The sequence below is a fragment of the Struthio camelus genome, chromosome 12, assembly GCF_040807025.1.
Source record: "Struthio camelus isolate bStrCam1 chromosome 12, bStrCam1.hap1, whole genome shotgun sequence".
NCBI lineage: Eukaryota > Metazoa > Chordata > Aves > Struthioniformes > Struthionidae > Struthio > Struthio camelus.
In genome coordinates this window covers 2,397,501-2,422,899 of record NC_090953.1, presented here as the reverse complement: position 1 = coordinate 2,422,899, position 25,399 = coordinate 2,397,501, and the positions used below count along the sequence as shown (strand labels likewise).

The window sequence follows — 25,399 nt, the reverse complement described above, 5'->3', positions numbered from 1 at the left end:
CCCAAAGCTGTAGTCATAGTCATCACATCCACATCAAACATAAACAAAAGATTAACACCTACACCACTTCTTTGGAAGATGTGAGAATGTCCCAATGATAAGTGTGCTCTCTTCCCCAGAGGATAAGGAGTAGAAATGGAAGGGTAATGAGAAATTAACTTAGATTTAAAACAGAATTAGCAATTAAACAAGTCTAATCATGTACAAAGTCAAAGTTTGTGTAAAGACAAACTGAAATCTGTTAAGTTCAAGAATAAGTATAGATCATGTACGTTTTATCTGGTATGTTTATTTTCTCTGTTCACACCTCCTTATTAAAAGAAATATATGAAATAAATGTTACCCACTTGTCTTTAATTGTACTGATCTGTATTTGGAGGCATCAGTTTATATGTACATGTGCCCTCAATGTCTCTTGCACTGTTCTAGGCACCTTGGTCTCGGAGTAGGTTTTACGTTTGTTTAAAAGAGTTTTGCGGGTGGTTTCCCGGTTTGTGATGTGTGAGGCTGGATAGAGCTGATTTCTCTAGGCCTTCCTGGACCGTCTGTTGGCTTCATGCCGTCTGTGATCGAGGGGAGCTTTGTGCACCGCTCGAACGGGGCAGGATGCTCCTGCAGGAGCGTAGTCAGTTCCTCCTTTGTTTTGACACAAGCTAACTGAAGCAGAGAAATGCAGGTTGGTAGGGCCAGGCGCTAATGCAAATACAGATGATGAATGCTCCTGTCCTCCCAGCAGGAACTGTAGTTTGCCGTGGATTTCACCAAAGATGTCCAGAACAACATACTTGATATATTTTTTTTCCTTTGTACTGTTGTAACAATTAATCAGCTTTAGTGCCACATACAGCAAGGCACAAACAAAAATACTAGTATGCGTGTGTGTATGTAAAAATGTATACATACACACTTATGGGCCACTTAGGCTTTTAAAAGAAACATCATGGCCTCTGCAAAAAGCATGCTGGTGAGGACATTATGGCAAGAAAATATTTTCATTCTTCCAGCTGCTTTGCTGTTGTTAACAGTAATGCTCCGTGAGCTGTCCACAGCTGAAACTGTGCTTTCATATCTCTTGTCTTCCTTGAACTTGGTGCATCGTGTTTGTATATTTTTAAAAGACAGAAGAAGTCAAGAGATACCTTTTATAAATCTTTTTTATTCACAATCATTAATCTGTTTGCTTTTCAATAAAACAAGATGACTGAAACGTGTAGTGCTCAAAAAGCCCACCCTCTGACAGTTCTGTTTACTGGTAAGTAAGAGCTTGGAGGTCCCATTTATCTGCAGAGAGGTGAAACGACTTAGACAGATATATCATAAAGAGAACTTGTTCATCCTCTGTAATGATACTTCATACAAATCATTTGTACTAAGCAAGCACTGGTAATGGGAGCATAATGACCCCTTTTGGCTCTTGTTTAAATTCTTTCACTTCTAAACAGTAATATTAATCACAAGCAGATGGTGCAGAACATTATTTATGCACATTTGTTTTCCAAAAACAAAAAATGTTTAACGCATTAACTGAAGTGGTTTACAAAACAAAAAGGCTAATTTACTGATTGGGTGATTCCCCCCCCCCCCCTTTCAATATGAGATATTTTGTGAAGTGATGTTTTTGCCTAGGATTGTCACTTCCCCTTTCCTTGAGGACACCAATGTGACCTCTGGGATGCATGGCAAATATTGGTTTAAGTCTTCCACTTATGGTGCTATTTAAATGGGTGCTGCAAGGACAAATATATTTGTTCTTATTGGTGCTTATTTGACTGCAGCTTACTCAACAGAGTCCATAAACTGCATAGCTTTCAGTTCCTTTACTGATTTTTTTTTTCCAGTCTTTTTAGTTTTGGTTGTGGAAGGATTTCAGACTTAAGCAACACTTAATGAATGACAGATGTTTTTAATTATATCATTTTATGGTCACCTCCTGTGTAGTAGCAGGGAAGGGGAAATGGGATCTGCGGATCCCCAGCATCACCAGGTGATGACTGGATATGGCCCTGCAAGCTGGCCAGCACTGATGAGGCAGAGGACAACTGTGACTGGGTACTTTGCCCTGGGTAGGGGGGTATTATGGGACCTAGGTCTTGCAGACTGCACCTGGGGAGCATCCTGCCTCTTCCTCAGAATTCATGACACATGCACAGGTTGTCCTCACTGACGAGAAATCTGTCTGTGTGCATGTTGCCTTATCATCGCTTCCACCGAGGACCTCATGGTTCACACGTAGAGCTTCCTTCTTCCCAGGCCCATGACACTCAGAGTAGAGTGAAACAATTTTTGCATTGTCAAAAATTGATGCTGTTGATTCAGTCCTGCTCCCAAGAACCTAGTTTCAGCTGTAATGTTCCAAAATGCTTCTCACATTTGGTTATTAGTTTTTTTGGCTGTATCCTTTACAACTAAAAAGCAAGGACGGCTATAATGCATTTTGCCTTTAAAAGTGTGAGTACTGCAAACAACTGGATTTGTAGTGCAGATTGTCAGTATTTTCTGCACAGGTAACTGTGCTTGCTCTTCAGTTCATTAGAATTCAGTGCAGACATAGTAGCTAGGTGGGTCTGTTGGCTGCCATATTTTTAGAAAGACAGTTAAACAGGATTACTGTACAACTTGCTGTTCTCCTCAGGACTCAGGCTGGAGCCTGCTGAGGTTCAGTGCGCGTCTGGTGAAACCTAAGAAGGTCACCCGACACCAGAGAGAAGTATGCTGTTTAGTAGGTTGCCAGAAGCAAATATTTGAGTCTTTCTGAAGTTTTATGTAGAAAAAATATTCCTAAAACGTTGCTGGGAAGTGCATGAGGGGTTCTGTATTTGCATGGAGTGCTCTGTAGCAGTATTTTTCTTTCTCCTGAGGAGAGAATAGGTTTAAAAAAAAAAAAAATCAGAAGTGCTGCATACAGATTGAGTTCCTAAAGTTGAAATGGAGATCACAATACTCAAACTTAGTCTGTTGATGAAGAGACTTGTGACTGATTTTCCTTTTGGCTTTGGGGAGAAATTGCAAAATACACTAGTAGTATTAGTACATAACTTAAAACGTACAAACCCACTTAAATAAAACAATATTGAACGCTCCCCCTTTCTAAACTTGATTTTTACCTCAAATATAGGGAAGCATTCAATCAGTTTGTTAATTGAAGTTATACATTTTTACATTAGAGACAAATTAAGCAAGCTACTGTGGTACCAGAAAACATCTGCTAAACAAAGGCAAACTTAATGATAAGCAAAATTAGGTTCTTTTCTAGTTGCTTTTCATCCATCTGCACCCAACTAGTGTTCACTTTTAAAGAAGGCAAAGATACAAGCTATTACTTTTAATCCAGAATGACAGAAGAAAGCGGTGATTAGGCAAAGCCACTAGGCTCTAATCTTCCCAGGCCTAAGCTAGGCTGTATCGCACGTATCCTGCCTTCCAGCTGGCGTCCCTGCAAGAGAAAGATGCTCAATGGTTCTCACCCTAGACTTAGGCTAGATGTTTAGCAGTTTATTCACATGTGGATTTTACAGTTTGCAACTGGTTGATTTCTTACATAAATCTTTGAAACCTTTAAAAAACCCTTTCTTTCTCCCCACTGTATTTTGGCCCCTTATGTTCTGGCCTGTTCACCGTGTACAGCACAGGTTATTCCCTCCGATTTTTTGCGGCAGACTTTTCCATATTTGAAAATTTAAAGTTTATCTTTTCTCTGTCTTCTCCGCTTCGTGCCATAATTTGCAGGTGCTTTTTTTTTTTATGGACCTGCTCCAGCTTACTGTCTAGGCAGTTTTACCCTGTGTTTATGCAGTTGATTAACCCCTGCCTAAACGTGGTGCTTCCGCTTGTTCCTATAGAATTTCATCATATTTTTTCCGGCTGATTTGCCAATTTGTCAAAATCGTTTTGAGTTCTAAACGCCAGGCTGCAGTGCACTTGCTGCCCTTCCCAGGTTGGTGTCATCTGCAAATTTAATAACATGGTTTATTAGTATTTGAGAGGTGCGGATGTAATGTTATCTGTGCTAATGACTGTTACAAACCAAAGGTTGTATTTGAAGTATCTCTGAAATGTTTTCCATTAAAAGGTATCATGCCAATATTCATAAATATCTCTGTATATAACATCCATATGGAGGATAACGTAGATTGAGCCCCATTTTGTTCTCTCGACAGATGTGAAGCCATCCAATATGTTGGTGAACACACGAGGACAGGTGAAGCTGTGTGACTTTGGGGTCAGCACTCAGGTAATTCCCGCTGTAGATCCCTGCCCGCTCGCTTTCGAATGTCGACTCACCTGGCTGCACGACAAGCGGGCCCCCAGCAGCTCTCCTCTGCTGGGAGAGCACCATTCATTTTTAATCTCTGGGTGACTTTTCTTCATCTGAATATGATTGTTCATTGTTTAATGACAGTAAAAACTGCTGATATTGTAATTACTACTTACAAATAGCAAACTTCATTGATATGCAGCTTTGATATGAAAGCGTTTTGGCCAGACAAAAGGGAGGGCAGAACGAGAGATGTGTCTGGGGAGCCCAACTGGCCCACAATAAAAATTAATATTGGGAGTAACAATAGTGGTGGGCTTTTACAATGTGCAGCACAAATTTTAATTAATTTCCATTTTGGGCCTCCCTTGAGAACTTCTCTGATAGTGACCCGTGAGCTTGCTGTGATGTTGATTTGAATTTCGGCACCTTTACTCTCAGCCAAACATGAGGACCAAAGAGAAGGTCAGCCTTGTATTATAAGTTGTCAGAGTCTGTTGTCCCTCCAGTGTATTTAGTGCTCATTGCATTCAAGTAATGAGTGTGGCTTTATTCACATCTTGAGCCAGCTGACTGAAAAATGAGCGCGTTCAATCCTACTTCAAATTGACTTTTTATATCAGACTGGTTTGGGGTACTAAAGCGATAAGCATCCTGTTTAACAGAATTGTTTAAGGTTATCTGCCATAAACTGTAATGCAGTGCTTGTGTAAATTGGAACTCTCATTCAAAACAAAAGAGAGATTTAATCATTTTTAATGCCTTTGTAGATAAATTTGTTCCCTTTTACATAATTTTTAGTTGATTTATACGAATGATGATTGTAGGTTAAATGAGGAATAATTGCCCATTTTATTTCCACATTATCTTTATATTGTTCTAACAGACTGTTTTGTCTGATAGCTGGTGAATTCTATAGCCAAGACGTATGTCGGAACAAATGCTTATATGGCGGTAAGTGAATTTATGCAGGAATAACATTTAAACAGAAGTATTTGTTCACAGGCTTGCTCTGTGCAATGTGGGATATATTCTAAATCAATTCTCAAACTTCCTCTTTCCCTCCCCCTCGTTGCAGAAGCTGTGTCTTAGTTGTGTCCCCCATGGAAACGACTCCCTTTAGCTGTCTCACAGACCCGCTCCCTTCCTATCTGCGGTCACATAACAGCGCTGCCACAGCTACAGTGATTGCTGATATGGAAGAGTAATATTGGAAAAGTGTTTTTTTTATTATATTTTTAGTTGTCTTTAATGCATTGTAACAATTGGGAACAAAGAGAGCTAGTTCAATATCAAAAGGCAGCTTTCCACTGATAACCTGCAGCTGCAGGTGTGGCCCACTGATGGTCCATTACTGCCTGCAGTTTGGGAGCTGCTGCTCTAAGCCTGCGGTTTAGCAAAATGTTTAAGCATGTGCTCAAGTCTCAGACTTCCCTGGTACCTATGCACGTGCTTGGGTGCTTCCCATGTGAAGTTGCCATGTACATTTGAAGCTGAAGTATTTGGACCAACAGTATTAAGCCATTAATTGGATGTTGTGTATAATACATACCGTATTTACCAAGTCATCAGTACATTTCATTTTTCTATAAAAATTTTAGCCAGCAGAATGTATGTTCTGATTACTTTATATATTTCCATCACTATTAGATGAAAGTAACACATTTCTGAAGAGATATCATTTGGGGAAAGTTGCTGTTAGCTAGGATGAGAGGTTTGGTTTTAGCAATTTTAGCTGACCTGACAAGTGGTGAGTGGTGCCCATGTGTCCTTTTTTTGGTCCTTAAAATGTTTTTAGCAAACTGCTTATGTAGTAAAAGTGAGGCAAAAATAAGTCCAACTTGTTAAAAAACAAAACGCAAACAGCAGTACAAAATGGCTGAAACTTGTATTTTCAAACCTCAGGAAAGAGGTGAGAGAAATCCATGACCTTTAATTGCTCTTTTTTTTTTTTTTTTTTTTTTAACTTTGTTGTAAGGAGATAACAGACCAGGGTATCTGTTTATTTGCCGAATGTTTTTCTAGACAAGAACTCATTATGTGGCATCTGAAACAATCATATCACCATCCTAGAAAGACTTGAACTGTCCTATGTGATCAGAATATTACGTGCAGAAAAACGTTCAAAACAAAACAGACTGGTCATATGTATTAGCACTTTTGCTAGGAAGCTGGCTGATTGCTGTGCCTCCGTTCTCTAGAAGAACTGGTATATTGTAATTCAAACAAACAGCTTCAAATAGATCAACTTCTCCAACCTGGTGCTTACACTTGGTCTTAAGCAGATCTAATAATTAAATTGTGTTATCCTTTAGTGTACAAATCAAGATTGCGGTTCTCCTTCCCAGGTGTACGTTAAATAAATTACTTTTTTTCTTATTGTTTATGGATGAACGTGATGCATCCATCTGTTAATTGAAAAAGAGAAGTTTAAGCTAAAGCACAGTTGATCTGATTTCTTGTGTTAAATTGCTTTGCTTCCTGAATAAATCATTTGTTGTCATCAAATTTACAGTGTAGTCATCAAAAAAAAAATCGAGGTTATCAGCTTTGGTGTTAATGTTAGCCTAATTAGGGGACCAGCAGTGAATTTGAAACCATCAAAAAAATTGAGGTTTGCTATTGAAATAAACGGAACAAAGGGTTAGGGGTTTTTTTGAGAAATTAAAATTTTCAACAAAAAATAAATAGTCTGTAAAATCATTTTATCAGCTACTTCATATAGAAAAAAACTTCTGAGTGAAAAAGATCACCAGTTTTAGAAATTCTTAAGATAAAAGATTTTGAGCTTTAGGATTTCAGCCTTTGTATCCTTCGGATCATCTCTGTGTCGCACACTTTATTTTATATGTGTGTGATTTTTTTCATCTTCTGTTCTGTACTTTCGAAAGAGGAATTCATCTGACTAGACTTTTTGTTCAAATGTGCTAATGATTTACTTGTCACTTTATCTTCTCTGAATACATAATTTCTAAATATAAGTTACTGTTTGAAACTTGTGTTGTTATGGCAGAGGAGTAAACAACTTAATATTGCTCAGCTGGAATTGTGCCTCTGATTTGGCTGGGAGCATCCTCATCTTGCCACAGGTGCAGGGTCTGCGTGGCCAGGCTAGCTGATACCAGGTTATGTTTGAAGGGAAGCTGTATCGGTCGCTGTACTTTTTTGCTTGCATATCGCATCTGTGTGAGGATCTTCGTCAGTCTAAGAGGATTCTTAAAAATCATAGCCCCGTCCAGTGCTGTTACAAACATTTCGAAGGTATGCGTGGCCGAGGCTAGCTATACTGACAAAGGCTTGCCTTGATGAACTTTTAAGAAAAAAAAAAAAAGTTAAAAAAAATTGGGGAGGGCTAACGCTTCAGCTCAACATAAACGAGGCTCAAGATTTTGTTCCTCTTCCATTCAGTTTTTTTTTTTTTTTTAGGTTATGGCAGTTCTTGGAGTCTATTCTTAAAGATAATGTGGGCAGCACTGTGGTTTTTTACTTAACATTCATGCTGCGGTAAAAGCTCTTGACGTGGGATTAGCAGTGCAGAGTAAATATCCAAAAGCACATTGGACTGGCACTAATTTGGGAGTTTGTTTTCTAAAAAGGTCTCTGGATTATTAAAGACTAAAAATACAGCCAGTGCTTCATAGGTGGTTGGGCTAGACAGGTGCATTAGCGGCACAGTAGGGAGAGAAGTCTCGTGGAGCCTTTTATTGTTACATTTCATGCTGTACTTGACCTTGGAAATGCTTAAATTGTAGCTTTCAAGTAAAAACTAGCTGTTATATTTTACAGCTCTATTTCATGAGGCGTTAAACTTGCTATTAATAGTTTTGAGTGAGGTCTTTTTTTTATAGGTCAAAAATGAAATTAAAACATATATAAAATAAAATTGCTGGGCATGTGACCTCACTGGGTTTTTTGGTTTCAGTGACTTTGATTGTTTTTTAAACCATAGTTACTCCCCAACCCCTTGACTCAACATTAGGAGTCTGTTTTCCTAGCATACCTTACTGCTATGTCTGGGCTTAGAAATAGATGTATACCATTGATGGACTCTTACAACTTGACCTTGTGCTTTGCTGCGCATGTGCAAATCATTGGCTTTCTTGTCGAATAAAACAGCCCAAACACAGATGCCAAGGCCGTCTTTACAAGATGCATAGCAATGCGTGAACACAAGTCTGAGCATAACTGAGCCCTTTGCTCTTGCAGAATCGAGGCAAAAAGTAAATAAATGGAACATGTTTGAACAGTGTAGTTGCTATCTGTCAGATTAGCTGGTGAGCTAATTTAAGGTTCTTTGCATTTTCTCTGTTGATTTACTTGCCCTGGGCTAGCTTTTGTGGGAGAGGTGTGCGTGTTTGTTTGGTAGGCTCAAGAAGATGTTTTTTTCCATCTCTTTGCAGCCTGAACGGATTTCGGGAGAGCAGTATGGAATTCATTCTGACGTTTGGAGTTTAGGGATTTCCTTCATGGAGGTATGTAAATATGTATCATTTTCTTGTGCAAATTGAAAGAATCAAATGAAATCTAATGTCAGAATATTTTGATTTAGTCTTTTGTATGTTCTTTTATAAATACATGCTTTAGCTATTGCTAAATTTCCTGGCTGTATCTAGAATGGATTTTTCTTAATGAGTTAAATTTGGTTAGATCTAGAGAGCCTCTGTACAAGCTTGTTACAGTCTTAAATCCTCTGTTAAAAGTCTCTATGAGAGTAGAAGGTAGGGCCTGGTACATGGATGCCTCTACATCCCTTCCCCACCTCCGGGGCTGACGATGGCAGGATCCTTTATCTCATCTTCACAGACCAGGACAGAGAGGGCTGCTGCTGGGGTTAAAATAGGGTTGTGCGGATCCAAGGTTCGAGTTGGTTCGTGTCCCTGCAAAATCTCAGCAGAAATACTTGCAAGATGATAGCAATCCCTCCCAGTGTGGTTAAATAAGGTGTTTGGATTTAAGTGCTCACCAGGGCTTTTAGAAAGATTTATCACAAACATAGTTTAAAACTGGGGAAAGTCTTATTGAAATGAAGCCGTTTAGAAAGAATGTGATCAAAAAAACAGTAATGCAGGGGAATCCATACTTTCTGCAAGTTTAGTCAGAGCAAGGTCAGTTCTTATTCAGGAAAAAGATGGTGTATTGTTTCTACTTAGGCCTCATCAGATGTCTTAAAAACATACATTTCAAGGACTTTATAAAAATGGATGACTGCTTATAAAAAAGAGAACCTTGAGTGTGTAAGCTGAGTAGAAATGCCTGTCTTTTGATAGAGGCTTGACAAGTAAAAACAGATCTGGCTTAGTTTGGTCCAGGAGAAGGAATAGGTAACTCTGGCCTGGTGGTGATAGAAGGATATAGTTACATAGCCTTTTTCACACTGGCCAGAGCTGGTCACAAGCAAGCCAACTACAGTCTGAAAACCTTGTAGGCTCAAGCATAGGCTCTCAGGAGACTCTTTCAGTCCACAAGCAATGCCATAAAAATACTTTCCCCCTGTTGGATCAGAGCTGGATCATATCTAGTCTGTGGGCAGTACGAGCGTTACACAAGCTCTACTCCGATTGTAAGAGATGTATAAGCGTATCGTATTCACTGTGTTAGGGATGATCACTGTTATTAGGTGAGACTGTGGCAGAGATGAGGTCTGATCCTTTGGATTGTTCCTTCCTACGTGAACAGTTCTTTCAAACCGCTGAGATAATTAAAACCACTGAGATTTCACATAATGACCATGCAAAAGAGCTTTCACTTAGTGACCTGAGGGCAAGTAGTAATGCAGATTTTGTATAAACGAAGGTCCCCGTTCTTCTACAAATGCTAGCAGTTGATGCTAGCAGTTGACTAGGAGAGGGAAAACATGCAAACTTGGGAGACCTGATAGCTGCTTTCCAGAGCAGCTGCCATTTACTTGACCACTGATACTCTTTTACCTTTCATATATGATTGGCACAATACTCTTGTTTTTCTCTTCATTATTTTCTCTGTCACCTTGAAACTCCAGGCATTCCCATGGGAATCAGCAAGACCTCCATATATTTCTGCAAAAGATTTAGGTCTTAGTCAGAACCTCTGGCTTAGACTTGCATCGTCTTTCCTGTACAGCCTGACTGACAAAAGCATGATACGATTACGGAAAAAGTATAGCTGCCCTTCCCTTCTCTCCCAGTAAATATAGTGTCATTAAACTGAAGCTGAATATAGCTTTTGGTGAAGTACAACTGAGGTTTTCAGCAGAGGGTTAGACAGAAGTTAAGTAGTCCTGGGGCTGACCCTCTGCATCCAGGCAAATTTTGCCTTTTGCAGACTGAAAGTTAAGTGACACTTTTATTGTGTTTTCAAGCAGTAAACATTCCTTGCCAAGTGCATGATCAATTTTAACCAAAATGAAAATATTTAATGCTGAATCATTGCATTCATATCTTGTAAATCTTTTTTCAAGTCTGATTAAAGCTAACTCTGTATATACAATAGTGACATATTCTAATGTGTCACAGGGGATGCAGTGCTGTTAATTTGTTTTACTGCAAGTTTCAATGGTTGGAGAGCCCTCAGAATTTTGGGAGAGATACAGAGTGTATTCACACACTCTGTAAATGAATCTAACTGACAAAAGGCTAAAATGAGATTGCATTACATTAATATTTGACTATGGTGTTCTTGATTCACAGCGGGATAGTTATACATATGCAGAAGTCGTGTAAAGCAAGTATTTACTGGTTCCTTTGCTGAATATAAGAGAGAGAAAAGATGTATTTCCATGTGCAACACCAGTCTCCAAGCTGTGAAGAATTTCCACGTAGGCCAAGATTTCTGGAATTTAGTTTAGGATTATTAGTAGGCAGCCTGGGTAGTCATGAATTAAAGGATGGATTTCACATTGTCTCAGTCAGTATTAGGAAAACTCCTTTCATTTGCATTTACTCTCCACTTTCAAACCTTCTCAACTTCCTTTTCTGTCTCCTATTTTCTGTGAATGTCTTCTGAACCAGATGTACAAAACAATTTGGTTCTGTGTGCTTTGCTAATTGGTATGTCATCTGGTCCTCGGAGACCTGTCTTCAACAAGATCACTGTTTTATTGAAGTGGTTTGAGTGATGTGTTAAATGATGAAAGCAAGGACAGTGGCTTAGAAAAACGTCTCAAAAAAGGTGAAGAAGATGCTCAAAGAGCCACACAAGGTCACTGTCATTAAAGTAACACTGTCTATTGTCATGGGGATTGGTAGTGCAGACACCCAGGCTCTTCTTGATGGAGCTGTTAAAAAGTGAAGTTAGCATTTATTGTGAGATTTTAAAATCATCTCCACTTAGTACTGTAATACTCCACTACCTGCAACTCCAAGCTAGCACAGATAACAGCATGCTAAAAAGAAGTGGCATGTGGGAGGACTAAATTAACAAGGACTGTTTTGATGTATGATGACACAAAACAGCAGCTAAATGAATCTTCTCATTTTCTTCAGTATTCTTTTGAGCCTCTAAAATGCCTTGAATTTCTTTGCTGCAAAGCTATGTGTAAAGAGAAGCCAAACTGTTACTTTTGAAGGTTAAGAAAACTGCCCGGAAAGTATGCTAGCTGAGGGTGCCAAGTATTAGGCCTGGGTACTACATAAGTCTGGAAGACGACAAGCACTCTTCTTCCCTTTGAAGCAGTGGATGACTAAGGGTGCTTAGCTTCCCATCAGTCTTGCTCTTTCCAAAAAACTGAAGAAATACTCCTAGCTTGCTTTTTGTTTTTTATTGTTTTCCTTTTTTGGAGTTTGCATTTCTTTCTTTCTTCAGGTGAATTTCTTTCTTTCTTTGAGGTGAATTAAATTTAATATATAATCTGTAAACCTGTTTTAAAAGTGTTTCGTTACAAACAGTTTGTAGTAGTAGTATTTTCGTGAGGTTTTCAGATGTAGCTTTATTTAAGTGCTCTTGAGTTGACAAAGCAAGTTCAATTTAAACCAATGACATTGCTGTCATTACACTGAAGACTGTGTCAGCATTTTCATTATAAGAGCTGTTTTTCAGGGGTTTATAACTCAGTCATAAAATATACTCCAGGCTGCCTGGGCTGGGTCTAAGTGCTGTTTGCATTCTGTAACTGATCCAGTCTCCCTCCCAAGAACTGTGCCCTGCACAGGAGGATAAATTAGATTGCTTAGTATTTCTTTTTACTCTCTAATAAATATGATCCTACTCCTACCATACATGGTGGTTATCTGAAAATGAATAGTAAAACACCCAAAGGTGAATCTTGGTAGTTTTTAATAGTCAGCATTTTGGCTGTCCAGTGTTGCCTTTTTGTGGCGATGGTTTAAGGTGTGGGCATGCCTACCGTTACCTTCAGCTAAGCCACTTCTCCTGGCGTAAGTGGCCATTATTGGAGCTGGGGAGTTGGGTGAGAAGGACGTTTACTCCGACCCTTTGGGGCTGTTGTGTATTTAGGTACCCCTGCTTCCATGGGAAATCGCTTCTTGTTTTTCCCCTGGACTTTACCATCTCAAAACTGCCTGCTGAGGTTCTCTCTTTCCTTTCGAGACAGGATCAGTCTCCTACATATCCTGAGGGGAAGGGAGCCTTGGAAAGGGAATGGAATATAGTTATGGGTTCTAGCAGTTTACTGAGGCACAGTATAGGTTGGCTTATCTTTGGCAAAAGATCCAGGACTACTTTTTTCCACATATACGACTGGTGGTATATTATATTTAAATGCAGGAAATGAAAGTGATTCACTTATGCCACAAACTGGGTGCCTTTTGGAAGTAGAATATGAGCTCCGTGTGTTTGGCTTCATCTTCTGATGATACCTTATGCACCTTTTTGCCCCTCCCTTTGTATCATCTCCTACTCTCTACTTTCCACTGTCCTCTGCTGAGTAAAGCAAGTACTTTCCTGTGCTTCAGGCCCTCTTTCAAAATTCCTTTTTTTTTTTTTTTTTTTTTTTTTTAGACAAAGATTATCGGTGTTCTGTCCTTCAGGGAGAAAAGCTTTTGTGTATGAGTATTGGCGATGGAAACAAGTTTTAAAATCTCACAAAATGAGAACTTTAATGTCTGCAGTTACCAGAGTTTTCAGGTATCTGCATGTTTGCTAGAGCTTTCAAGGGTTGATAATTGTTTGCGAAATTCATGTTGAGATGATGCCTTAAGCTGTATTGCAAGAAGTCACATTACGGATTTTCAGGGTTTGTGTGCATTCCCAAATATAGCAACACCAACACGTATCCAGGAAACACACCCTGTGTCCTGTATTTCAGGCACATATACACATCTTGTGAGAGGAGTTGACATGTAATGTCAGCATGATGGACTCTTAGACTCTTCAGCTTGCTGGGCCTAGGAGCATGCATGGAAATGTAAGAAGAGCACACTCGTGGAGAGTGAAGGCAAAGAGGAACATGCTTGAAGAGGGTGCTAGAAAAGACAAAGCCCTGCTTTAAGATGACTCTTACTTAAAGCACTTCAGTCTTTAAGATGCGTGACTACATAAAACTGATGCAAAGACTCAAGGTGTATGTAATCTAATAAAGGAGAGGAGGTTTCAGGAGATTTCTTTCTAAGGAGTCTAAAATATATGATCAGTCGCGTGTCATCAGCACTGAAGTGAAGATAGTGAGCTGATCTGCAGGAAATCCCACAGAAGCGCAGGATTTCACTTACGCCTGGATGCTGCGGTTGCTCTTTGGTCAACTTTACACCCATACCTAAGCAACAGGAGTTAGGCAGACACGGGGGAAAGTCTGAGACCTGAAGCTTGCTGGGACCACATAGCGTTCTGTGCTGGTGCTCGAGACGGTGAGAATTTGGGAGAAAGGGCTACACTTGTGGTGGGGCAACTGTGAATGTCTGTGTGACTGCTAGAAGCAGACACTGACCATGCGGTGACCTACAGTGTTGAAAGCTACACTGAGTAGAGGCAGGAGGAATATTAATTAAAATAGCCCATTAGAGGATGGCAAGGGTCAAGCTTAAGAGGCAAATGAGAATTTGCATTTAATCTCTATGCAGAGCGGGAGTCTCGATATTGTAACAAAATACTTGGTTGAATATTTGGTGTTTCCCATCAAGTAACGCTTCTTACTGGAGTTGTCCTTGCTTTTTGAGATTTGTAAGAGAATTTAATTTTATGTAGTTTGCACATCATCTTTAATGGAATATATACTTCCAATCACAATCAGAAAATAACACGCAATCCTCTCTACAACTCTTACAGAGCTCTTGAGTTCCAGTCCTGGATCCTGTTTGGTTTCAGATTTTATTCCTATAGCAGTTATTTCAGCTTTTCAGCCGTCTCCAAAGAGCATTTTGCAGTGTGAAGCTTTGGATACGGTAGTCTTACAGATGTGTTCACTAATAATCAAATCCATTTGCTAATCCCATGCAGAATCCACGTACGATTTTCAAAAGATCTCATGGTGTAGTTGGTGCAGATGTTCCACATCGTTTCCCTGACATTGAAACTCTGCAGCAATTTTTCTGAGGAAGGCTTAAAGGGACGCATGAGGCAGGAAGCAGATATGAGAAGCATTATGGGAAATTCTTGAATTCTTTGCTGCTACTCCTATAAATTTAGCCCTGGGGGTGAGCATCAAGAACATCCTGGGGGGTAAACTGACTGTACATTGGGGAGAGGTGGACTTCGCAAACAGCGAGTCTTATTCATTATAGTTTTGTAGATAACAAAAGCTCTGAATTGCACTAAAGTGTGGATTGATAGTGAAAAAGGAGCATGCAGTTTATGTGCTCATAACAGTGTACTGGCACTATGCAGCTCCATGTGTTATATATTGCATATCACCATTAACAGTAAATTCAGTTTGAAAAAAGTGTTCTTCAAAACTGTTGCATGTAGTTTTCGTATTAAAGACATGGGCCCAGATTCTTACCAAGTTAGTTCTGCTGAAACCTCCGTGGGAGTCAGGGATCTGTGCTCCTTGGAAGGCTGAGCTGTTGGCAGCTCTCTGAGGCTTACAGATTCGCAATGTCTGAAAGAGAGTTATAGAAAAGAGCTAGCTAGAAGTCGTGGTATAAGACTTGTCAGAAGCAACTTAAAGCAGATTTTTTTGTTTAAAAAATGTTTTTAAACATTTTTAAACAATTTTAAAAAATTGTCTCAGTGCTGAGGTGTGTGTGCTCTCCCAGTTTGCAGTGTAACAGGCTTGCAGTGAACAAAATTTTATTCTGCTTGCTTAAACTAGAGAACCTGGGAAAGTCCAACATGGGGTGCCTCTGGTGCTACTAGAGCCGTCAAGAGTGGCTCCTAGTAGAAGGTATGAGGTCAGCATTAACCAAACACGTTAAAAGAGCATTATTTCCCCGTTCCTACACTGAGAATTCAAGAAGTCGTTAAATTGGTTGAACATGTTAGATCACGTTTCAGTAGATACAGTATGATGTGTTTTAAATGACTCAAACTTTTTTTTTTCTTATTGAATCCCAGCCTTCGTTCAACTAAAAAAAGCACCCTCACTTCTGCACCCAACCACTCAGGAAAGCAGCAGTGCTTGGATGCGATGGATGTTTACTCTGTAGCTGCAAATCGCTCTAAATAGTGTTAGTATTTCAGAGATAAGGTTATTAGAGAACATTTGAAAGGAGCATTTTTGAAAGTGCTGGATTACCATCCTTGTGGGCTGACATCCTCTGTTGGCCAGCAGCAGTATATAGCAGGGCCTTGGGCAGTGCTGGTTTCCTCAGCCACGACCTTCCTGAGGAGAAACCAATTTTAGGAAGAAGAAGGTGTTTCAGTTCTGGCCTTTCCTGGTTTCGTGCAGTCTGGTTGAGAAGCAGACTCATACTTGAGCCCTTGGATCTCTCAGCTTAGACCACTGATAGTTGCATGGGTGTGACTGTGTGGCAGCAGACATTTTTAATTTAGGATTAAGGAAAGCAAGAAAATAAATAACACATTTTTCCCTGTTTTTGCAATAAGCCTCCTCCTGTTACTGCGCATTGCTAAGGACTGTTTGCAGTGTGGTATTTCCATCTCCTGTGGACAAACCCTTACACACTTCATTCAGCCATTGGGATTGGCTGTAACACTCACAGAATTTTGCTGACTAACTTGAAGGAAAAATTACTGTTCTTGTAGAATATTTATGTGGTTTTAATTGTTCTGTACAGAATGACACGTTTTAGAAACAGTTTCCTAGGAAAAAGCTTGCCTAGATATTTTTTTCTGCGCTATTTTGAGTGATTTATCCAAGCAGCGGGTGTTAGCTCAGTTTCCTCGTCTGCCATCTTCACCCGGCCATCAGGAAGGAGGAGGACAATGTCCAGCTTCATCACTATTTTTGTGGTAGCGGAATTAGAAGTAAAGGTACCAGTGCCTGAGGGTTGGGTCATGAATTAATAATTGCTCTGTGGTGGAGGAGGCCCGTCAGAATAGCTGAAAATGGGGAAGTTGCCTTGCAGAGCGCTATCAATCACTCAGTGACCATAACTTCCAGTAATTAGTGTATTTTATGGGCCTTTGCTTCAGTGACTTGGAAGCACATATGCTGCACTCACAGCTAAACTTAGCCAGAGTAATATTCTGGGATGATTTATCCGCTTGCTGCGCTGGGATGTAACCCTATATTAGGTGAAGATTGTGAACTAAGCTGCAATAAAGTGTAAGTTTAGGTACAGTTTGCGCAGGTTGAGACCTCAATGTATCATGTTTCTCAGCAATTGCTGTTAGGCCACTGTGGGCAGTCTGGGTAGCAGCAAAATAAATAATACCATCCTCTACCTGAGGAGATAGATGATGGACAATTAAAGGATAGTATTAGCTGTGTGGGTGCGTAGCGTATAGATTTATATAGTACAGATTAAGGTTACCTATTCCTACCCTGAGTAGGATAGCTGTTTCTACTTTTAAAAAATTAAAAAATTAGAAATATTTGTCAGTCGCATCTGCCTTTGCCTATGTTATTGGAACAGATTTGTAAGGGAGGATGCTCCTGCCGGTCCAAACTCCTTACTGCCGGGCAGATGGAGAAGAGCACTATTGCTTCAGTGAAGCTGAGCTGGTTTGCCATCGGCGTAACTGAATTTAGCGTTTCTCCTGTAGGTGCTGAACAGGAATGGAGTGGGCATTCACTCAAAGCAGTCTTTATATAATCTGTGAAATCAAAGATGTGATTTCAGTTGTGCTGCATGTCCCAGCAGTCGGATCAGATCTGTGATTTTTAAAATGACTGCGTCCCAGACCCTGTATTCTTAAACGTTTCCTCTCAAGGACTGTTACTTCTTGAAATCTGAGTCCAGCAAACAAACAAGCCTGAAGCATCTTTACTCAAACGAGTAGTCTCCTTAATCTTTATCATTTGCATGACTTCTGCCCATGACAGTTTACATGGGCTGGGCCTAAAAGGCCTGGGTTTCACCCACAGACGCTTCTCCCTTTGGAGAAGGCTACGACGCGCTGCTATGCCGAGCAACGTCTTTGAAGGATTAGCGGTGAAAGCCCGCTGATGTAGTGGATTTGTGGATAGGAAGAAACGTGCAATTTAATCATGATTGTACGCAGTCTTTAGTTTGCAGTGCATTTGCCATAGTTCCTATTTAAAAGAAGTCAAAGTGAAACTAATTATCTTTAATTAAGGTGAATTAGGCTTTGATTTTTAATATATTTTATGTAGAGAGATCTTGAACTCATCTGCTCAAGCCAAGGAATGTCCCAAAGGTTATTAGGGCATATTTCTGTTGGGCCTGACGGTATTAGTAATAACCTTCTTTCTCATAGTTCTAGACATGAACAAATATGTCACTTCATCAGTCTCTGTTACCCGCACTTATGCCCCTCCGCAGGGGTCGCAGATTCCACAAGTTATCAGCTAATGGCGTTATACATTAAAAATTGAAGCTTTCCTCACTCTGAGGCCTTTCAAGGCTTTGTTCTTAAGCCCCAGACACTTTGGAGTGCAGCTGCAAACTATAGGCAGAAGATTAAATTAATTTGTAACTCTTTTTTCGTCCTGCATTACTAAATCCTGCACATTTAATTGAAACCCTACTTCAAGATGCTTTGTGTTTCTGTTCTTCTTTGTTGTCAGTTTAACCTCAGAAGCACTTTAACGCTGGTAAATTGCTGTTATATCCTTTTGGATTCCTTTTTTTTTCCCCCTCTCTCTTCCAATAAGAGGACAGTGAAATTGATATTAGAAGGAAAGAAAAATCTTAGGGTAGTTTTTGAGGTATTTAATATTTATTAAGGTCCATACCCTGCAGAGTTTCAGGTGATTTTTAAGCCATCTATCTGGGAATGTATAAATTGGTCTTGGAATGAAATTTCACCTAGGGAATTTTATGTTATCCAGTAGTTAAGTCTGATTTTTTAAGTTTCCAGTGTCTGAATGTTCTGAAGTGGCGGCTGCTTTTCCATAAAATGAGGGTTTAACTGCAGTGCACAATCTAAATGCAAAATCCTTAGATGGAAATTTAATTGTGTAAAATGTGCACAAAGTAATTAAGAACAAATTTTAGAACATTTCAGACTATAAAGTCCTCCTTCAGCGAGATCACTAGCGATATTGTAAGTGCTTATTTTCAATTTGCAGTTATGCTGAGAAACATGGAATGTGTCTAAATTAAGAATAAAAACATCCCATGCTTTTCAGTATAACTGTAAATTAAAAAACAACTTGCACAACATAGACAATAATCTAAGTGGAAGACTTTATTGCCTGAGTGTCCTAAAAACATGTTTTGAACTTCCTTCCCTCAGCCACTTTCTGAACAGGGTAAGGACTGCTCACCCACGCCGCCTATTGCAATTGGGATTAACAGTATAGGCAGACGAGGCAATCCAGTATCATTTTAAAAGACTGATGTAGAGAAAGTCCTACATCATGTTAGCCAGGACTTCTGGATTTCCGTTTTCAGTTCCGAAATGATTAATTGTGTTAGTTCAACAAGTCATTTTAATTCCGTCTTCCTTTACCTGCACATTAAATAATCTATATTTATTTGCAAGCTGGTTGAGCCTAGCTAGAGTTGCTTTCCAGTCCGTCTTAAGGCTGCTCAGCAGATAGGGTATGGGCACCTGAGGCTACCAAAACTGGCTATCTTTTTTTTTTTTTTTTTTTTTTTTTTTTGCTTTCCCTTTACTTGTTTCTAGAGTATTTTGGTATAATTTGATAAAAAGCAGCATGCATGCACACTGTATCACCGTGTTTTATGTAGTCCTTTGGAATTGTCTGTATCTCAGCTTATCAATTCGTGTCCTAGAGCCTGCTGGCGCACCCAGTAGCTCCGTACGCCCCTCTGTCCGAGGCTGGGGGAACGCTCCTATCAGAAACGTGCGCTTGGAAGTTCACGTCGGTTTTTCATAACGCAGCCTCACTGAGCACCACAGAGATGACCGTTCTAAGTGCTGTGAGGTGCTGAGACGTCTGTGTCCAAGAAAGTAAAAAAATTCTTTTTAAAAAAAGTACGTGGGCGCATAGCCGCTCTAAAGTAAAATAATGTAGGAAAGTGTTGTTCTGACATACTTCTTGTTGATACGGTCTGATTCTCATTTATACTGCTGTAGCATGCTGGCAGTGCAATTCACTGCACCTTTTTTAAATGATGTTTTTTGCAGTTCTTGTGTAGTGTGAAGCTGCCCAGAGGGAAATGAAAACCAACTCTTTAAAGTTTAAGCATTCCCTTCTCTCCTTAATATCCAAGCCTTTGTAAAATATTGATCCGTTTCTGAACCTAACTAGTCAGAATGGAAATACAGTATTTTAGTTTAAAAGGCATTAAAAACAAAAATTCCTGGGTTGCATCACGTAAATGCAGAGGAAATAAGGGTTTGATAGTGTTTTAGCTTAGTAGTTTATATCTTTCGCAGTCTGCACTGGGCTTATGCAGCATATGTTTAAATGGCTTCTTTGATACAGATGATAGAGAGTATGAAAAACCGTTTAGTAAAGCTCTAATCTGTTTGTTTTTTTGGTTATTTTTTTCTTTACTTTAACCATGAGGCTATTTATAAATCGAAATCTACATACAGAGGTCATTGGTTGGCTGAACTTAAACCATTTTACTTAGTAAATTTAATTAAGAAAATACAGTGCAACTCATAAGCAAATGAGTTTTTCCTAGTTTTAAACCAAACCACCCTCTTGAGTGCTGATTGCCTTGCTCGACCCCTGGTGATATAGAAACAGGCAAAATTAAAAAGGACATTAAAGCTTCATTAAATCTGAAACACATTTAGTACAGTGACATATCTGCAGGCTATTTCAGGGAAGATTACATACTCTTTGGTAAGTTTCTTAATTTATAATACCTTGACAATCTTGCAGGGGGGAAACAGCTCTGACTGGATGAATCGCGTGATGGTTCTGGGGGCTCCAGAAGTGCCACGCGATCTGCCCATCGCTGTTATCACTTTGCCAGTCTCAGTCAAGAAGCAGCTTCACTGAGAAACGCGTTTCTTTCTTAACAACCACTGAAGAACTTGTTCCTGATAGGTTTCTGATTCTTCAGAGCTCATTTGTACCCTACATAGTTATGTCTGGCAGAAAACTCTTTCCCCAATGACTGCCTGCCCAATGCGCAGGCAAAGCCCCTGCTGTGGCCGGGGGTGGTCAGGGAAGGGAATTGTCCGCAAGAACGTAAATACTTAGGCAGAAGTCGTCACTGAGGTAGTGGGAGTTTTTCTGTTTAAGTAAGGTCTACAGAATGACGCTCCGTGCAGGTACCTGTAATTATCTTATTATGCGGTGGGATAAATGTTACGTTCCTACAGATCTGCAGCTATTGCCATGACTATTCTTACATCAGTAGCCATAGAGAAAATCAGGATTTGTACTTCTGTTCACTGGGAAGTGTTTGGCATTTGCAGGTTTCTGGCTATCACAGCAGCAGTGCTTCCTCAGAAACCCAGCGGGAAAAGTTAGCTTAAATTATTTAACTTTAAAGGTGAAGAGTTGTGATTTGTCTTGCCATCTTAACGTTATTACCTATTCCAGTGGTGAACTGAGCACTCCCTAGCAGCCTTGCTTTTGCCACTTTTTAAATTTCTTGGAAGTGTGATTCCTTTTACACGCTGTGAATGTTGGTCTTATAAACCAAGCAAACCTGAAGATCCCCAAATGGAAGTCTACAAGCAAATTACTTGTAGATAGATGAGTGACACAACAGAAGTTTCTCTGGAAAAGGATGCTCTGCTCTCTCATGCCGTTGCGAGCAGGGATCAGTAATCAGCAGCGTACTGCTACGGCAGGCCGTAATGGCTCCTCCTCGGTCGTTATGCAGACTCCCGCTGGCAAGATATTTGGCAAAGATTGGGGTGATTCTTCGGAGTGATGTGTGGAGTTAAGATATGCAGTTCCCATAAGTGCGATGTGTCTGTTCGGGAACTAACCGTTCGGAATTACTGTACAAACTAAGTCTGCCTTTGAGAGCCCGCTAACTTTCCCTGTTTGTAGGCTGTCATTACAAATAGTATCTCAGTGTAGGGAACGCTTCTTTTGAAGGTAGCTTGATCACAGAAAAAAAGATTATTTCATTTCTTTGGGTTTCTGTTGCATGCCTCTCTCACACAAATGCTTCGAGACCTCCTCTGCTTCCATAGTGTCTTTTCCTCTGAGGATCTGGAGGAAGTTTACCGGGTTCGCTGAGGCTCACAGCCAAATGTCTAGGGTTCGGCCTGCAGCCGGAATTGCAGAAAGGGCATCTCCACCTTTGCTTGGAACAGGATATACTGACATCGCATAACGTGATGGTTTAGACCTTCGGCACCGATGCTGTTACCCAGTCCGGCATGAAAATACGTAATTTACCATGCATCCTTACACTAGTGCATCTGTAATCTTATGATACACTTCATTTTGAAGGCTGGTAAGGGGAGGTTTCACAGAGGTTAGCTGTAGTGCAGTGAAGCTGGTGGGCCTATGGCTCCTCCGTGAACTGAGGGGAGAGAGGTGGGCTTCTCCAGAGAGCAGGTCAGAACGGGGCGATAACAGAGCTGCTCTGGCTGCGCTTCTGGAGGAGTGAAAACCCTTGTCCTTCACTGAAGAGTAGAAAAAACGGCTTAAACCAGTTGTATTTTTCAGAAGTTGATTCAAAGGTTCAGATTCCAATCAGGAGCGCTCAGTCTTGTGTCAAGCAAAGGGTTTATCATCTAATGATTATTAGATGTGGCGTTATGGCAACAATAATAGTATTGATGGGCGTAATACTGATACTAGTATTACTTTAATAACGCATCAGTTGACTTATAAAAACAGTCTGGGTGGTATATCGAGTTGATGCTGTGTGTAATCAAAAGTATATTTGAAGAACATGCAACGTATCAAATTGCAAATGCCTCATTTCTGCTCCAGATCCCACTCTCAGGTTCCTAGCTGGATTTGGCACCAATAAGGAAACAAGCCTCAGCTATATAACCCAGATTTTACTCTGAGCCGGTTAAGGAAGAAGTTTGGGAGTTCAGTGCATGTTCTACAATACCTGTTCATTGCAGATAATTATCCGTAAAGGTTAGTGTTGCGGCCTCACCATTGAGACTGAACTGGTTTAATTTAGAGTCCTCAGGAACCTGGGCATCAAACAGCGTTATTAAGTGGCACAGACAAAAGAGCATGAGAAATACAGAAACGTTCAGAAATGAAAAACGAGGGGTAACTGTTGTGAATGACTCCATTCTAAATACAGCTCTTCCTGTGTTTTCAGAATTACTGTGGCTGGCATTTTCCAGTTTATACAATAGTAAGAGTTGAGTACTTTTCTCTCTTTAAGAAAATGTGCCCTCCATGCAAATCTATATAACTAGACAAATATTATTTCCTTTCCCAGCTTGCTCTTGGGAGGTTTCCATATCCTCAGGTAAGATTGTTCATTACTGCCGTTTGCCACTGTGACATTCATTCCTATGTATGAAGGTGCAGAGAGCAATTGTGAACATTTGAGCCACATACAAATAAATCTGTCCTGTTAAATTGAAAAGTGGTATCTTGAAGGAGTCATTTAGAAGTCTCTATTGATTTTTTTTATTAGTATTTTTTTCCAAACTCTAGATTTTCTTTCCCTCGAGAGAATGAAAATTATAACAATGTTAATGATTGTTTTGTTGTGAGATTAAGGCATATGCAAAATATTCCAGTATGTACAACAGTGCTTTTAAAGCCAGGAAGGTATGTCTACTCCTTTTTTTTTTTTTTTTAAATTTCAATTTTGAATAGTAGTACAATGGTCTAAAATGCTCCGAAAATCAAAAGTGTAATGTGAATGGAATACTTAAGAGGTTTCCAGAGTCTCCATTTTAAGAGGATCTAATACTAGCATTTTATCTAGATAGTGACATTTTCTAACTTTCCCCCGACTTAACTCAGTTTCATTGCAGCCAGTAGTAAAACTGTTTCCAACTTCAGTGGCAGTGGGTAGGCCGATGCTGAGCACTGTATTAATGCGTAACATTTTACTTTGACTGCATACTTTTATTCTGAAAATCATGAAGGTTTAAAAATAACAGCCAATCCAGAAATAGGTTTGATGGTTACTTTAAATTGTTATAGCAAGATGGATGTTAGAATTCATAGTAACAACCTATTCTGTAGTTCTTAAAATTATTCTTTTCTGGGAAAGGGGGAAAAAATGAAGTGTCCAAGGACTAAAATGAATTATTTGAATGTGGCTGTTATGTTTTCGTATGTTTTATGAACACTGTTCTCTGCATCTTGGTCTATATAGATCAGAGTGCCTGGAGGCATGTCTGATTTAAAGGTGGTGTTGGTCTGTGCTCTTTAAGCATCTATTAACTTGCTATTATTATGCAAATAACTGTTGTAATACACATACTAATTTATGCATGGTTAGATTATGCAGATGCCTCACAAACATGGTTATTGAATAATAGGCTGGGACTCATTCTCTCTCCCATTTTTATAAGCTGTTTTAAGCAAAATCTCCTGACACTTTTATGGACTTGTAAAGATTCTGCATACATAGGAATATACTGATTTTTCACTTTCTCTTCTATGGAGAATGTTTACTGACTGAAAGAGAGGGCTTTAACTGGTTAGCAGAACATACCTTAGATATTTTATCCGTATTTTTAAATGAACCCTTTGAGAGAGGGTTGAAAAGGAAGCTCTTGTGCTGAAGTGGCCGCCGTGCATTGGCGTACCCACTTGTGCTGGTTGAGTATCTTGGTGTTCGTTGCACGCGGTGGGTTGTAGCACCTACTGGAAACGGCTTGGGATACGGCTTACGATACTCCTCTGTTCGTAGAAGCGTTGGAGCTTTGGGAAAGAAGTTAGTGTGTACATTATGTATGTTTCTATACAAAAAAATGTTTTCTGAGTTGGGAGCAAAGCACATGATTGCCAGTTTAAGATCCTTTTTGCTCTCCTAATTAAAAAACGGCTCTGGATTGTAAAAGAATATTTGGCAAGTCAGTAGCCCATGAAATTGTATATATTTAATGTAAAATAGTTGAGGAGGTGAAACGTTAAAATGCAGCTGTTAAGCTTTTCAAGCAACTGCTTTTCATAGGGGTTTTTAATGTGAGGCATATGTGTTTTAGACGTGTACTTTCATAGTTGGTCACAAGAACCCTTAGCAAGCCATTCAGATTAGATAGGTAATTAGGTTTTTTTTGTTTATTTGCTTGTTTGTTTTTATCTAAATATATGTTTTACCTCATTGTGTAAGGGCCTGATTCTGCAGTCATTCACTTAAGCAGATCTTCCTCACTTCAGTGGGCTTATTCAGATGGCTGAAGCTAATCATATGTGTGTTCGCAGAATTTGTCCCTAAATAACTTGGAGTTACTTCTGTCTCAAAGTGGGAAGTATTAGTACGTGTTTGAGAACACCTGAAATGTCCTGCAAATGAATGTTTGTCTCCAACTGTAGCTGAAAAAAAATGGATCGGTCTTTTCTTTTTTCTCTACTTTTAAGACGCAGACAAATGGTGCATATAAGTTCAGTTTAAATGAATAAGATTTATAGGGGGAATCATTGCAGTGTGCAAATTCAGGACTCCTGCAGTATGCCGGCAAGATTAAAGGATGGATGTTTTCTGGCCCTTAGTAGAATGTTTTACTGATAGAACTGGCTACTTTTCATTTTCCAAGTTTTATGAGCGTTCATTTTGCTAACACTTATTTGTCATGTTATCATTATTTAATCCGATGGTCACAATAGGGCCCTATCTTAGCAGCACTTGAGCATGCAAGCGA

The 25,399-nt window shown here is 39.6% G+C and overlaps 1 protein-coding gene across 8 annotated transcripts in view; it reads left to right on the top strand.

Moving 5' to 3' along the window:
• The window catches only part of MAP2K5 (mitogen-activated protein kinase kinase 5), a 146,117-nt gene that overhangs the window by 69,884 nt on the left and 50,834 nt on the right, over nucleotides 1–25,399 (top strand). For 4 of the 8 annotated variants that reach the window (XM_068958132.1, XM_068958128.1, XM_068958131.1 and 1 more), the window contains exons 14-17: nucleotides 4,158–4,231; nucleotides 5,159–5,209; nucleotides 8,656–8,727; nucleotides 23,014–23,043. In XM_068958132.1, coding sequence (XP_068814233.1) covers nucleotides 4,158–4,231; nucleotides 5,159–5,209; nucleotides 8,656–8,727; nucleotides 23,014–23,043 — 227 coding nt within the window. The remainder of the gene's footprint in view (nucleotides 1–4,157; nucleotides 4,232–5,158; nucleotides 5,210–8,655; nucleotides 8,728–23,013; nucleotides 23,044–25,399) is intronic. The other 4 variants (XM_068958133.1, XM_068958130.1, XM_068958134.1 and 1 more) reach the window with 1 other exon arrangement.